The sequence below is a fragment of the Microtus pennsylvanicus genome, chromosome 3 (genome assembly GCF_037038515.1).
Source record: "Microtus pennsylvanicus isolate mMicPen1 chromosome 3, mMicPen1.hap1, whole genome shotgun sequence".
In the NCBI taxonomy this organism is placed as follows: Eukaryota; Metazoa; Chordata; class Mammalia; order Rodentia; family Cricetidae; genus Microtus; species Microtus pennsylvanicus.
In genome coordinates this window covers 97,455,041-97,470,865 of record NC_134581.1, presented here as the reverse complement: position 1 = coordinate 97,470,865, position 15,825 = coordinate 97,455,041, and the positions used below count along the sequence as shown (strand labels likewise).

At 41.9% G+C, this 15,825-nt stretch overlaps 1 protein-coding gene across 4 annotated transcripts in view; it reads left to right on the top strand.

Moving 5' to 3' along the window:
* Bbs9 (Bardet-Biedl syndrome 9) overlaps positions 1-15,825 on the top strand; it is a 440,450-nt gene that overhangs the window by 145,951 nt on the left and 278,674 nt on the right. For all 4 annotated transcript variants that reach the window (XM_075966515.1, XM_075966512.1, XM_075966513.1 and 1 more), the window contains exons 8-9: positions 1,327-1,510; positions 2,073-2,202. In XM_075966515.1, coding sequence (XP_075822630.1) covers positions 1,327-1,510; positions 2,073-2,202 — 314 coding nt within the window. The remainder of the gene's footprint in view (positions 1-1,326; positions 1,511-2,072; positions 2,203-15,825) is intronic.

Below are 15,825 nucleotides of genomic sequence, written 5' to 3'. Positions count from 1 at the left end.
TAAAGGCATGCGCTACCACTGCCCGGATCTTAGGAGCAATTAGAACCAGCGGTGGTTTGATGTCCCCATAATGTCATGCCACAATTGCCTGGAGCCCATCTTGTCAGGGCATATCAGTGTTGTAACTGATGGGGTCCACTGAGGACTTCCCCAGCCACAAGCACCTGGCCTTAAACTCTCAGTCCTTCCGAATGCTGGAGTTATAGGCATGGGCCACCATGCTCGGGCTTCTTCCCTTTTTACAGATTACTGGTGTTAGTTTATTCGATGCTCACTGAGCTGTTCATGTCTTGGTGTAGATTTTGTCTTCTTGTGAAGCCATCCTCACGTGCATCCTTACACATATATCAATTTAAGATGTTAACTCTTGCTGAACTCTTCTAAAAACATTCTGCACGTACTTTCTGTCTGTCCTTTCGTTGTTTTAAGAAGCATCTACTGGAAATAGAGCATGCTCCACGGAAGTAGACTTCTCCCCGGGTAGTTCCTAGTGTCGAGGAGCCGATCTGCCCGTACTCCTGTCATCGCTTGGTGACGACTCAGTGCAGGACTACACATGGATACATTTTAGAACTGTCTTTGTTGCAAAACACCATGTTTACAGAAATATTAACTATGGGTTTTATTGAGTATGATTTATTGATTTGCAAGATAAACATAGCTTTAAAAGATTAAATTTGTTTTTACAATGATATATAAAACATGAACATGTATATGGATTGCCATGTGATGTTTTGATTAATGTGTACATTGTTTAATATTTAAATCAGGTCTAAAAAATCAATCTCCAAAATTTATCATTTTTAATAAATATTTATTTTTATTGTATGTGCATGGATATTTTGTCTGAATGTGCATCCATATACCACATGTGTGTCTGTGTGTGCCTGTGGAGGTCTGAAGAGGCCATCGTCCTCTGTAGGTAGAGTCACCATGTGGGGGTTGGGAACCTGACTCTGGTCCTCCACCTGCTGAGCCATCTCTCTAGCCACTGTCATTTCTGTACGGAGAGCATTCAGAACTTGTGCAGCCTTTTGTGTATATGTTACTGCATGTCAGTGCCCCCGACCACTCTTCCACTGTTCCATAGGTGACTTTGCTGATGCATGCTTTGGAATCTCTGAGTAGTTAATATCACTTGGTAAGGGATCGGATCAAACCTATAAAATACTAACTACAGTGATGGCAAGCAAGCCGGCCTCAAAACAAAACTAAGAAGTTAGACATCTTGGTTTGCTGTAAAGCAGTTTCTTCATTTTCGCTGATATGAAAGTGATGGGCACAGTAGTTTTAATAGCTCCACCACTGCTGGCTTTTGCTTTGCAGGTGGACTGGACTCTGAACATCGGCGAGCAAGCTCTTGACATTTGTATCATCCCCTTTAACCAGTCAGCGTCTTCTGTTTTTGTGCTTGGTGAGAGAAACTTCTTTTGCCTGAAGGATAACGGGCAGATTCGATTCATGAAGAAGCTCGACTGTAGCCCCAGCTGTTTTCTCCCGTATTGCTCAGGTGAGTGTGAAGACTTTGTTATCCTTTCTGACTCTGTCGTATACATACGTGCACACATCAGAAAATGCCACACCCAGACACATTTCAAACGTCTAGGAAAATAGCTTTCTTCACTGTTCTGTAGACGTTTGATAGAAAGCACTCGTGGTCCTGCCAGCCCTTGACTCTGTAAGGTCCCTGTAGACGGGCTTCCAGCTCATACTGCTGTCCGTAATGCGACTATTCAAGAATCCTCCCATGAGAACGTCACTCTTTTCTAAGCAGAGCAACGCTGTCTAACAGGATGGCTTGCAATGACTGCCTGTCAATCATCAGTTTAGATGTGTGATATGTTAATAGAATTCAGACCTTCTAGATGAAATGCAAACACCTTGGCTGATATCTGCACTTCTGTCTTTGAAATGGTTTGTTTCTTTTTTGCCAAGCTAAATATCTTATCACCTAAAATCTTTATGTGTTAAAACCAAGGTAATACAATTAGTGTGTGATACGGAAGAGACCACAGCATACCACCCTTCTGAACGGCCCTTTTCATACTTTCTTTCTGTATCTTCACCTGCAGTGTCTGAAGGCACAGTAAACACCCTGATTGGGAACCACGACCACATGCTGCATGTTTACCAGGACGTGACGCTGAAGTGGGCCACACAGCTCCCCCATGTTCCTGTAGCCGTCAGGGTGGGCTGCTTGCAGTAAGTGATTCAGTTTAATTGTATGGAAGGATTTTTGTTTAGTCTCACTTTTTAGCCCTGGCTGGCTTTGAACTCATGGCGCTTTTCCTTCAGCCACTGCACCTGGCTCTTACTAAATACCTTAGCCGAGGAGTTCTGTAGAATGTGGTTTTGCTGAACTGTTGGAGTGTGACTGTTAATAGTAGAATTTTTTTGGAAAAGTATATAAAATTCCTTAATTAGCATCATTAATTATTTTCACTCAATATTTCTAAGAAGTTCCTCCTTTAGAATTAAAGGTGAGTACTGTTGAAGACGATAGGAGATGCTTTTCCTGGTGGGTTATTTTCTTTAACGTGAAAACCAGTGTCTTGCAGACTTTGCTTCAGTTTTGCTCGTGTCAGGTGGTGCCGAGTTGCCTTATGTTGGTTGCTTAAACAGTTCAGAGTGTACGGCAATTTTTCACTTAAAACGAAAGAAAAATAAAATTAATATCAATATTAAACTCATGGCACAGTTTGCCAGTGAGTAGGTTGTTAGCGTAAGAATTGAAATCCCGAAGTCCTCGAGCATCTCAGATCATGTGTCAGGTCTGAGGAGCTCACTGGAGCCTCGAAACAGCTTCTCTAAAGTCTCCACGGAGCCTCAGACCCCTGTCATCTGCTCAGTAGAACGTTTACTGTGGAAGTTTCCAGTGATGCCCGGAGTGTCCGATGACGAACGAGGAGCTGGATGTTCACTGTTGGAGACAGTGAGGGGCACTTATGGTTGTATCAGTGATTAAGCTGTGGTGTGCACATTCCAAAACTGAAACCTGTGTCTTGAATATTAGTAGTGCATTACTTTATGCATATTGGTCTTCTGCCCCCATGCGTGTCTATATCGTGTGTGTGCCTCGTACCCAGGGAGGCTAGGAAAGGGTGTTGGATCCCATAGAACTGGAATTACTGATGGTTGTGAGTAACCATGTGGGTGCTAAGTATCAAACTCAGGTCCTCTCTTAAGAAGGCAGTGTTCTTAACTGCTGAGCCATCTCTAGCTCCAACACAGATCTTATCCATTTATCTATATCTGCCTGTCTGCCTGCCTTTCTTCCTTTCTTCCCTTCTTTCTTCCTCCCTTCCCTTCCCTTCCCTTCCCTTCCCTTCCCTTCCCTTCCCTTCCCTTCCCTTCCCTTCCCTTCCCTTCCCTTCCCTTCCCTTCTCCTCCTCCTCCTCCTCCTCCTCCTCCTCCTCCTCCTCCTCCTCCTCCTCCTCCTCCTCTTCCTCCTCCTTTTTCCTTCTTCTTCTTCTTCTTCTTCTTCTTCTTCTTCTTCTTCTTCTTCTTCTTCTTCTTCTTCTTCTTCTTCTTCTTCTTCTTCTTCTTCTTCTTCTCTCTCTCTCTCTCTCTCTCTCTCTCTCTCTCTCTCTCTCTCTCTCTCTCTCTCTCTCTCTCTCTGTCTGTCTGTCTCTAAAACTATGTCCCCCCTGGAGTAGGAGGCAAAGAGGACAGCAGACCTCTGGGACCCCTAACCTGGTCCTTGGGTCCTCTGCAGAGTTTGGTCATCTCTCCAGCTTCAGATTCGGAATGTTTTTATTGCCAACTTCAGATCATTTTACAGGGTTTGAGGCTCCCTAGAACTCACAAGCCATCCACATGCCTCTACCTCCTGAGTACTGAGATTAATTATATGAGCTCATTGGAGACACTCACCTCTGACACGTCAGTGGGTTGACACAGGTGCTACCAGCATTCCCGAACTTGAAATGCGATCGAATCCTTCACAGTTTGCTGCATCCATGTCTGCAGAAGTGTCGTGTTCACTGAGTGTGGGTTGTGTTAAAAGAAAGTTTTAAATGTTAGAATATTGTTAACCAAGTTAAAGGCTCTTTCAGTGTTCAAACTTTAAATATTATCAAGTCTCAGAAAAAGCTGATTTCTTGTATTTTAGGAGAAAGGACAGTCATTTATTTGTAATTGCCATGCATTTAACAATAATCATAGTGTTTTTTTAGTACTGAAAGAATAAAATATTTGAAATTGGTTTTTGCAATGTCCACCAGATTTTGTTTTTAAGTTCATCCAACCAGACTCTCCAGACATTTTGCATCAAATTTAGTTAGAAGAATTTAGATCTGGAAAAACATCTTGCCAGCAGGGAAGCGTCAGTGGTTTCTCTTCCTGGAGACTAATTCTTACAGCAATCCATAACTCATTCAAGAGCTCTTTGTTCCCTTTGGTCCCACAAGTGACCACTAGGTACAGAAAGGCAGATACACTGTGGTGGGTTTGTGGCCCACCTTGGCTCTCCAGGAGGGGGATGCCACTTTATTTTAATTTTAATATTTTATTTATTTATTTTTTTGTGGTTTTAGAGATTAAATCTAGAGCCTTATATATATTTAGGCAGTCGTTCTGCCTCCGAGCTATACACCAGGCTAGGAGCCAATATCTTTATTTACTAAAAAAGTTACATATATATATGTATATATATATACACACATATATATATATTTAAACATAGGAGTTTGGTGGAAAGAGAAGTTATAGGTAGTTTATAACATGTACAAAACTTCCAAAAGTTACCTTTCTTCAGGCAATGCATATATTTTATGTACTTATACTTCGGAGAGAAGCCTCTATTTCTTGTAGCTTTTTAAAGATCATAATTCTAAGTAACAAAATGAAAAGTAGTTCCACTAATGTTTTTTATAATTTATACATAAAGTTGGCGATTTTAAAAATGTATTAAAATAAATTTTTTTTAAAATTAAAATGTTTTAAAATTAAAAATGTATACCTTTATAGGATAAAAGCAGATTATGTCTGAAAGAATTGAATGACTTTTGCTTTTAGTGATTATGGGAAGGGCTGGCACAAGCAAATCCATCTTGTTGGTGTAAGGCTTTGTGATGATGCATAGGCTGGTGTCAAACTTCTCCCATCTCAGCTTCCCCAGTGCTGGGATTATAGGCAAGCAACACCGTGCCCAGGATGCATTTGTGTCAGGGATGACAGCTTCCTGCCTTTTCTGAACCGTGTTGTCTGGATGCATTGTTCAGGAACCTTCTCTGATTCATTCTCCATTGACCCATGATGACAGGCATTTTAGCTATTTTCCTATCGCTGTAATAAGATCAAGGCAACTTATAAAAGAAAGCATTTATTTGGGGCTTATAGTTTTAGAGGGTTAGAGGCCATGACCATCATGGCAGGGATCATGGCTACAGGTAGGCATGTAGGCATATGCTGGGAACAGCTGCTGAGAGCTTACATCTTGATCCACAAGTGTGAGGCAAGACAGCTAACTGGGAAGCATAGCAGGATTTTCTTTTAGGCCACCAGCCAGCTCCCAAATCATGACATGGAGACTTATTATTTGCTTGGAATGCTTTGCCTAGCTTAGGCTCCTTTCTGGCTAGCTCTTTTAACTTAACCATTTTCTCTTTATCTATCTTTTGTCTTGGGGCTTTAAGCTTTATTTCTATATATCTTACTTTTACTGCTATTCACATCCGCTGGCTGGCAGCTGCCTGGCTGACCCCAGGCATCTCCCTTGTTCTCTCCTCTCTTCTTTTCCTCTCTCATTCCTTTTTCTCTCTTCTCTCCTGCCAGGCAACCCTGCTTATCCCTCTCCCTAGCTATTGGCCGTTAGCTTTCTATTAGACCAATCAGGTGCCTTAGGCAGGCAAGGTGAAACAAAGGCAACACACCTTTTCATAATTAAACAAAGCATAAACAAAAGTAACACACCTTCACACAGTTAGAGTAATATTCCTCAGCATAAACAAATATAACACATCTTTGCCCAATTAAAAATGTCTTCCACAACCGAATAGCATGGGTCTTTGAGATCTCAGAGTCTGCCCCAGTGACCCACACACTTCCTTCCACAGGGCCACTCTTCCTAATCCTTCCTGAATAGCTCCATCAACTGTAGTCCAAGTATTCAACTATATGAACCTATCTGGGACATTTTCATTCAAACTGCCGCCCCAGGAAATGATTCATCCTGATTGGTGTGGTTTGATACTGCATTAATGGTGGGGATAAGTCACAGATGCCAGGAGTTAGTGACAGAAAAACCCTTTGGTGCAGTTCAGGCAACCGAGGTATAGAAGTGGCCCAGGTCACCCACTCTGCATGCTTTGTGGGTGATGCACTAGCATCACAGATACATTGTCCAATCTCTTTGCCAGGAACTGTACTTACACAGTGAAACCCTTTACCGAGGCAGTTCTCTGAAGGCTGGTAGCTTCCATTTTAAGTAGTTATAAGCTAGTTTAAGGAGCTAGTACCTAGAGGGACAATCTTTACATGAACTTAGGACCATTTCCCAAGAATCCGAAAGTGTGCATGGCTGTCTACCACCAACTATGTTCTAGACTTGGGCTGCTAGCATCTTGTTTATTACATTCATTTCAGAATATTTTGCCCCAAGATTGAGGTCTTAAACAGTGTGGGGGAATTGCTATAGGCCCGGCAGAAATGAAGATATTCTGAAGGGACATTTTTATCTCTCAGTCTGAGTACCAGACTGTTTGAAGAAGGGACCCCAGAGATGTGGGAGGTCCCCAAGAATCTCATGCAGGGAGAACCTGTCTCCAGGATAGTAACTTCACAGTTCTAACAGCTTGTCAGGCCGCCTTAAAGCCTGGGAAGGAAGCTGGTCAGTGGTAGGCCAGGACCGCTGAAAGATTCAAATCCTTGCCTTTCTATTTAAACCGTAATCTCACTTCAGGCCCCTTGTGATCCCCTTGTCTCACTTCCCAGTGTAGCCACATCAAAACATATTCCTTTTTCCCCATTATTAAAAGTTTTCATTGTAGTTTTATTAGAACCTTAAAAGTAATTTTTAGTAGCTTAGCATAACATTCTTATGTTAAGCAGTTGCGGTATTGGCATAAAAACAGACATGTAGGCAAATGGAACAGAAACAAGATCCAAACATGAGTACGTGTAACTTCAGCCATCTAATATTTGACAGAGATGCCAAAAATATACTAGAGGAGAGAAAGCATCTTCAACAAATGGTATTGGGGAAACTGGCTGTCCTCATGTCAAGGAATGAAGTAAGACCCATAGCTATCACCTGCACAAAACTAACTCCAAGTGAATTAAATGTGAAACATGAAACACTGGACCTGCCAGAGGAGAACACAGGCAGTACCTACAGGATGCCAGAGGAGAACACAGGCAGTACCTACAGGATGCCAGAGGAGAACACAGGCAATGCCTACAGGATATAGCTGCAGACCTGCCAGAGGAGAACACAGGCAGTGCCTACAGGATATAGGTGCAGGACAGTGTAGTAATAAGGAGCTGCGGGCTGCGTCCCCAACACCCCAGCCGCCTGCTCGGCTAGCTTATGCCTGAAATAATTACACACAAACTGTATTCATTTAAACACTGCTTTGGCCCATTTCTATCTAGCCTCTTCTAGGCTAATTCTCACATATTAATTTAGCCCATTTCTAATCATCTGTGTAGCGCCCCTAGGTGCGCTTACCAGGAAGATTCCAGCCTCTGTCCATCCTGGGTTGGAGCTTCATTGCTTGCGTCTGCCTGGGAGCTGGGAGCATGGCGTCTCTCTGAGGCGTCTGCTCCCGAGAGGAGAGCTGTCGGGTCTGAGCTCACTTCCTCTTCCTCCCAGCGTTTTGTTCTGTCTACTCCTCCCACCTATCTTCTAACCAATGAAATGGGCCAAGGCAGTTCCTTTATTAGCCAATGACCTTCCTCCATCAGGACAGGGCTTTCTGAGTGGGATTCCATTTTCCCAAGAAATAAGACCGCATTAAACTGCAAGGCTTCTGCACAGCTAAAGGAACAACAGAGAGTAAAGAGAAAGCCCACAGAATGCAGAGAATCTTGGCCAGGTATCCTTCTGACAGAGGACCAATACCTAGAATACATAAAGAACTCAGAAAACCAAGAGCTAAAAAACAAATGACCCATTTAAACAATGGGCTTGGGGTCTGAACACGGGTCCCAAAGGAAGAAATAAATGTGGTTTAGAAATATCTGACAACATGTTCATTGTCCCTAGCAATCAGGGAAATGCAAATCAAAACAACTTGGAGATTTTATCTTTCCTAGTCCAAACAGCAAAATTGGCAAAACAACAGCCAAATGCTGGAGGGGATTGGTGGTGGGACTGAAAATGGTGCAGCCTCCCTGGAAATCAGTGTGGAGAACAATTAAAGAAAAGAGGCCACGAATATGACAGCAAGCAGGGTGCATGAGAGGGGTGGGAGGAGGAAGGGAAGGGGGAAGTGATGTAACTGTAATTTCAATAAGGAGGCCATTATTGTTAAAATTACAAACACTGAAATAACTTCTGCTTTTTATTACATTTAAGATTGAACCTATTTGTTAGAAACTTTCTTGGATGAATATGTTTATTTGTAAAGGAACTCTCTGCTTCTTTAGTACTTCTTTTCCAGTGAATTAAAAACACTGGATTCAGATCAAGTTTGTGTAATTATCCTTAATAACAGCACCCTTTATCACCAACACCCTCTCTTACAACACCACCGCACCCCCACCTGCTTGGCAGCCCTGGTTCTACCTTGTTCATTATACTTTAATTTTAAACCTGCACTTCCTTCTTGTACTCTAAGACGAATTTATATGGGGTACCTACCTCGCTGTCCTTCTGGGTAGACCAATTCTGTCTCTCCTCTCTCTGTCTTTGTCTCTCTGTCTCTCTCTTGTGTGTGTGTGTGTGTGTGTGTGTGTGTGTGTGTGTGTGTGTGTGTGTGTGTGAGAGAGAGAGAGAGAGAGAGAGAGAGAGAGAGAGAGAGAGAGAGAGAGAACAAGCGTGCACGTGTGCACACACCCACTTTAATCCACACAGGGATGTGAAATAAGCATTCAGAGTGGAGAATCGTGATCCTGAATATTTACATTTTCAGTTCTTACTGCTTCCCTTTTAGGATGAAGCAGACCTGACTGAGCATCTTGCCTTTGCTGTGCTCAGTTTCCCAAATGGCAGATAAAGATTATTTTGTATTGGTACCTTCACTTTCTTGAGAGATATCAAATATACCTAAATGTGGAGGGAAGCTGGACATGCTGAGAGTCCTTTTAGGTTTAGCCTGCAGTGCTCTACAGCAGACACAGCCTGCAGCAGCAGCACCATGCCTACAGCAGACACAGCCTGCAGCAGTAGCACCATGCTCTACAGCAGACACAGCCTGCAGCCGCAGCACCATTCTTTACAGTCAGCTTGCCTCATGCTTTTACATGAAAACAATTTCTAGACCTTTTGGATTTTCTTTGAGGCTTTGTCCAAAATATGCACTTTAACTTTTGGCATTTATGTTTTTATCCTTAGCGTCTGTTGATGTAGTGTAGTCTAGAGTATTTTTCCATTTCATCTCTGGATTTTCCTAATTTCTTTGATCTTTGAATCTTACAACAACTGTTTACCATGGTTTTCCTTCTACACATTTCCTTTGCATTTGTAATTTTGGTGACGTAATTCCCCAACCAGTTAATATACTCTTTCTACATTTGCATATCAGACTGAGTAATTGTGCAGAAAGACAAACCCATGCTGTGTGCTGAATAAGAGCTTAGCAGTCATTTTAATTTGTTTTCTGTGAAAGGAGGGGACAAGTAGAAAGACCTTCTAGTTGAAAACCAGATTTGCAGTGTGAAAAACTGGAGCTCGTAAAGTAGGCAGGACATAAATAAAAACTTCTATCAGTAACGCGTTGAGCTAAGCGCCCAAGCTGCCCTTTACACATGGGCTGTCATTGGGTTGTGTTGCTCTGCATAGGCTGTTGGGTGCTACTTCGGCATGTGGTAGTTATATAAAGAAGTTATTTATCTTTATTGCTATTTGTCAGGTAAAGTTACAGCCCTCAAAAAGTTCTCATTATTATTAAAGTAGGAATCATGTTCTCTGTCATGTTTTGTAGTGTAAAACCCAGTGTTACTCAGTTCTCAGGAAGAATGTAATAGCCATTGGGGAGTTAGCTTTTTGTTTTTTTAATTCCATAGTAAATCTGTTTAATTTGCTTCCTAAGATGTTAGAAAGACTGTATAGCCAAAGGCTAAGTAATTGTATTTAGAGTGCTAGTTGGGTTCATAGTCTTTTGTTTTATAAATTATTTTAGTTGTTAAATTCTGCTTATTAATGTGTGTTCCCATGGAATAGCCTTACCAGTCATCCTGTCATTGAGTCTGTCAAAGTCTCTTAGGGATGCAGCTCCCAGTTGGTAGGAAAAGTGCCCCAGTGCTTTGGGTCTTTGGTTCTCTAGCCTGTAACAGATATGAGGGGCAGGCTGAGGGGGTGGGGTGGGGGTGGGGGACTTGTGAAATGAATCAAGGACTGAGGAAAAGTATCTGGTTTTTCCTAATTATGAAAGTTTTACCTTCTTCGCCTTTGGCTCTAGAGAGCTTTGGCACCAGATTGGTGCAAGGTTAAGAAAGTCCTATAGCCTACTCTATAGACATAACCCCTATAGCCTACTCTATAGACATAACCCCTATAGCCTACTCTATAGACATAACCCCTATAGCCTACTCTATAGACATAACCCCTATAGCCTACTCTATAGACATAACCCCTATAGCCTACTCTATAGACATAACCCCTATAGCCTACTCTATAGACATAACCCCTATAGCCTACTCTATAGACTGATGTTGGCTGACTTAAAAGTTAGCACCGGTTGTTTACTGACAGGAGGAGCTAAAATACAGTGCCGCTTGCCACTGCCGAGTCCCCAGCAGCACTGCGTCCTTAGAGTCTTACATTCATTCGGTAAGACAGGATTGGAAGCTGAAATAGAGTGTGTTAGGAATATTTTCCTAACGGAGCCTCTCCGCCGGCTCAAAAACTCCAATCAAACCAGATTAGACAAAATCAAAAATGCCCACGTTTAATGCTCTCGGGTGGCCAGGAGCATGGCAGGGGGAAGACAGAGGGAGAGCACATGCAAATCGCGAAACCATGTGTTCCCTTATTGGGTGCGATCCTAAGTATCTTGTGGGAGTGGCCCTGAACAAATTCTGAAATGGCGCCTGTGCTCAGTGGCATGGCTGCTTCAACAGAGAGGGAAAAATCCAATGATCCTGTTCATTACAATAAGGCGATTTTTTTAAAAAATAGGAGATCTTTTATTAGTTAAGCGTTTGTACTGATTTCACTGAAGGCCTGTGTTTGGTCCCAGCATGCATGTGGCTCACAATGCCGGTTGCTCCAGCTCTCGGGGTCCCAGAGCCCCCAGGCGTCATGGGCACCTGCATGGACATGTGCAGGCCCACGTGCCTACATATGACTGCAAATGCAAAGTCCTTTAAAAATAAGGTTCTTTGAAAATCCACAGCCCAGGCAATTTCTCATAGTTTAGTAATTAAAATATAGTAAAATATGTTTAGCTTTTGGATGCATATTTCCCTTTCCATTTGTGTTCATTTCCAACAGCAAATCTCCCTCCTTTGTTCCTGCCTGTCCTTGTATTTTAGATGACTAGGTACAAATCATATCAATAACAACTGAAAACTTCCAAAAAATTATTTTTATTCATGTTTATGTGGATATTTCTGTGTTTATATTTATGCATGTGTATATATATGCCCATGGATGCCAGAAGAAAGCGTTGGATTCCCTAGAGCTGGAGTTACAAGCAGCTGTGAGCTGCCTAACATGGTACTGTGAGCTAAACTTGAGTCCTCTGGAAGAGCAGCAAGCATTCTTAGCTGCTGAGTCATTTCTCTAGCTCCCTAAAATAATAATTAATTAAAAATGTTTTGTTTTGTGTTTATTTTAATATATATAATTTATTATATTAAATTATTTTATGCATCAATTATTTTTATTTTGTGTGCATTGGTGCTCTGCCTGCATGCATGCCTGAGTGAGGGTGTCAAGTCTTGAAGTTACAGGCAGTTGTGAGCTGCCTTGGTGTCAATGCTGGGAATTGAACCTGGGTTCTCTGGGAGAGCAATCAGTGCTCTTAATAACTGAGCTATCTCTCCAGTCCCCCACGTTTGTTTTTGAGATGATGTCTTGGCATGTAACCTAGACTGGCTTTAATCTGTGTATCCCAGGCTGGCCTTGAAATTGCATTAGCCTCCAAAGTCCTGGATTGCAACTGTGAGTCACCATATCTGGTTTAATGTTTTCTTTTTTGGAGACAGGTTCTTGCTGTATAGCCCATACTGGCCTCGATCTCATGCTTCTCTTGCCTCCGTGTTCCCTTGTTGGGATTACAAGTATGCATGACCATGACTAGCTCAACATTTTCTTTGAAAGAGAATTATTCTGGCTTGGCCTGTATTCAATTTATATTTTGAAAAGAATTTTGTAATAATTTTGTATGTTTAGGAATATGAAAAGCTTGTACTTGATTTTTATAAACCTTTGTTAATAATGGAACAAGCAAATATATTTGTTAAGGGCTATTGTTAGGGGAAAGAGCCCTCTGTTTTTCCAGGCACTACCCCTTTTCATACTGTGTGAATACAGGATGGGGCTTGTGTGTGAGTTAGCAGTAGAGTTCCTATGGAAACAATGCCCAGGGCACCTAACGGGCAGACATATATGAGAAATTAAAAAAACAATAGCTGTGAGAGCAGTGGATGGAGGAGTGGAATGAAGCCTTCTCCTGCCTCGTCAGTCTGCAGGCTTCCAGATGTGGAGATGCTTTGTCCTCGGGTCTGCTGTCGTTCTTCGGTATAGATGACGTCACCACATTACTGCAAACATGAGTGTACCAAGCACCATGTAAAAAGGCAGTCAGAATTTCTTGCACAGATTTGTGGACATAAAATCACACAAATCAAGGTTACAGTCTATTGTAAGGCTTTAAGAGTCATGTCCTGCTGTGGGGTCGTGTGTGGCACGGTACGTGGTGGAGGTAACACCCAGAGTGGTGTGCAGACTAGACCAGCTCCTCATGTTTCAGTGGTGTGATTGTTCAGTGCCCTGAAATGGTCCCCTTTCTCATGTGCCATTGAAATGAATTACTTTTCTCGTCTGAACTGCTTTAAAAGTGAAGGTTATGGTCATAAACAGTTAGACTGTGCATTTCTTTCACTTAAAAAACAGATTAGTATATCTTTGCCAGAAGTAGAAATGAATGTTATTATTTTCTATTCAAGAATTACTTTATTGCATCTACTTCTTCATTTATGTAGAGAGTGAGAGCCCGAGTGGGCATGTGCATGGGTGGTGCATTTGTGGAGGTCAGAGGACAACTTGTGGGAATTCGGCCTTTCCCTCACCGTCTGCGTCCTGAGGTCAGAACTCAGGTCATGGCGCTGGCAGGGAGTACATTCACCTACCCAGCTATCTGTCTGGCCCAGGCACTATTTTAAGGAGGAAGATATTAGTTATTTGTTGCAGCTTCAGTTCAGTGCCTATAGTTTCTTTGCACTGAAAGTATGAAACAATGTAATATGAATCATTATAAAATATTTCTTATTTACTTGTTCCTGCATAATGGCAGACATCATAAATTTTATTGATTTCTGTTTTTAGCGGCTTTTATAAAATGCAGTGTGTGTTTTCTGGCATAGGATTTGTATTTGTTCATTCGTGTGGTGTGGTGACGGTGACCACAGAGCACTGCAATGTTAGGGTGCGCCACAACTTACACCTCAGCTCCTGCAGCACAGAAACTAAATCGGAAGTAAATTCCTCACTCTTAACCAACAAAATAATTTTGCATTAATCATTTTAAATCTTTTTCTCTGTTTAGTAATTAAAGTCTCAAAGTTAATCTCTTGAGAAATGTTTAGTTAGTTTTGTTACACTCAGTGATTTTTGTTCAGGTTACTTTAACACAAATTGTTAATAAATTTTAGAATGATTAAACAGTAGTTGCATATTTCTTTTAAGGAGATTATTATGGACTGTTTTTGCATTATTTTATTCAAATAAATATCTTCATGAATTGCTTGTAAATATTTCATGAAAATTTACACTAATTTTCAAGATTATATCACATTTAAATTTAAGAAATTTGTTTTAAATAAAAATCTTATTTAGCTTTTAAAAAGTGTGTGTGTGTGTGTGCATACATGTGACTGGGTGCATGCTATGGCATGTGTATTGTCTGGGGACAGTATTCCAAGAGCCAGTTTTGCTTTCTGTCTTGCTGAAGAGGCAGGGTCTCTCTTGTTCTGCTGTGTAGCACACTCCCAGGATACCATCCTGGGAAGTTTCTAGCTGATTCTCCTGTCTCCCCCTCCTGGTTTGCTGTAGGAATGCTGGGATTACGGATGTGTGCCCTCATATCTGGCTTTTCCCCTGGGTTCTTGGGATTGAACTCAGGGCTTTAGGCTGGCACATAAGTGCTTTTACCCATCCATCCTCCCTCTGACCTTTTTAAATATTCAAATGAGGTTACGCATGACTTTGAGGTTTGCTAAAACTCATATATAAACCATTTGAATTATTCAACTCATACTTAGTTATCACCAGATATTATAAGGCCATGGAGGAATTTGGTAACTTATAGAATCCTTATGAGTTGGGTAAGATTTGATTTTACAAAGTTGTGCTAATGTGAACAGTAGTGTTTCATGGGCTTTATGCATAAGTACACATCACAGCACTGATGTGGAGTGTCATATATCAATCTGTTGATTTCATTGGTTAAGTAATAAACAAACTGCTTGGGCTCATAGCTTAGAACATAGGTGGGTGGAGTAAACAGAACAGAATGCTGGGAGGAAGAGGAAGTGAGCGCAGACGGACAGCCCTGCTCTCTGGAGAAGAGACGCCATGCTCCCGGCTCCTGGGCAGACATACGTGATGAAGCTCCAACCCAGGATGGACGTAGGTTAGAATCTTCCCGGTAAGCGCACCTAGCTGTGCTACATAGAATATTAGAAATGGGCTAGTCCAGGTGCGAGAGTTAGCCTAGAAGAGGCTAGATAGAAATGGGCCAAGCAGTGATTAAAAGAATACAGTGTCCGTGTAATTATTTCGGGGCATAAGCTAGCCAGGTGGCCAGGGTGCTGGGAACGCAGCCCCGCCGCTCCGCTCCTACTACTACACAGCACCGGGCATTTTTCTTATCTAGACAGTCCTGCGGGTTGAATCCAAGACCTTGCACAAGCTGGGTAAGTGATCTACCACATAGTCACAGCCCAAGCCCTAATATTAGCACTTTCTGTGGCTGGATGGAGTCCTATGGCCTTAGTCTAGGGCCTCTCCTGTTGAGGGTATTTGAAAGAGAACCACCATTTCCCTCTGTGCTCTTCTAGGCAGTTGGCTTGTAGAATGGTGTTTCTTCTTGCCCTAGGGGACTGGCCCTTGCTCAGTTTCTTCATGCTGTCCAGCAACTTGAATTTCAAGAATGTTGGTTGATTGAGTGGATAAAATAGTGGAGCTATGGTATGTAAACAAAAGACATGCTGTTTTAGATCCTGAATATTTTGTCCTTTGAAAATTTAAAGAGCATTTAGATGGATTCTTCAAATATTTTTGGACTAGAAAGTAGTTGTGCAGAACTAGGTTAAAACTGTGTTCATCAATTTCATAGAGATCTAATGTGGTGTCAGTACAGCTGACGTCTGTCTGTGGATGACGGGAGCTTACTGTGTTTAGGGCAAACATTTACTGTCTTATTCTTCCAGCCATTGGTGAATATGTCTTAGAGAATGTACACTCCATAAGTCATAAAGACCATAGTTGTCTGAATT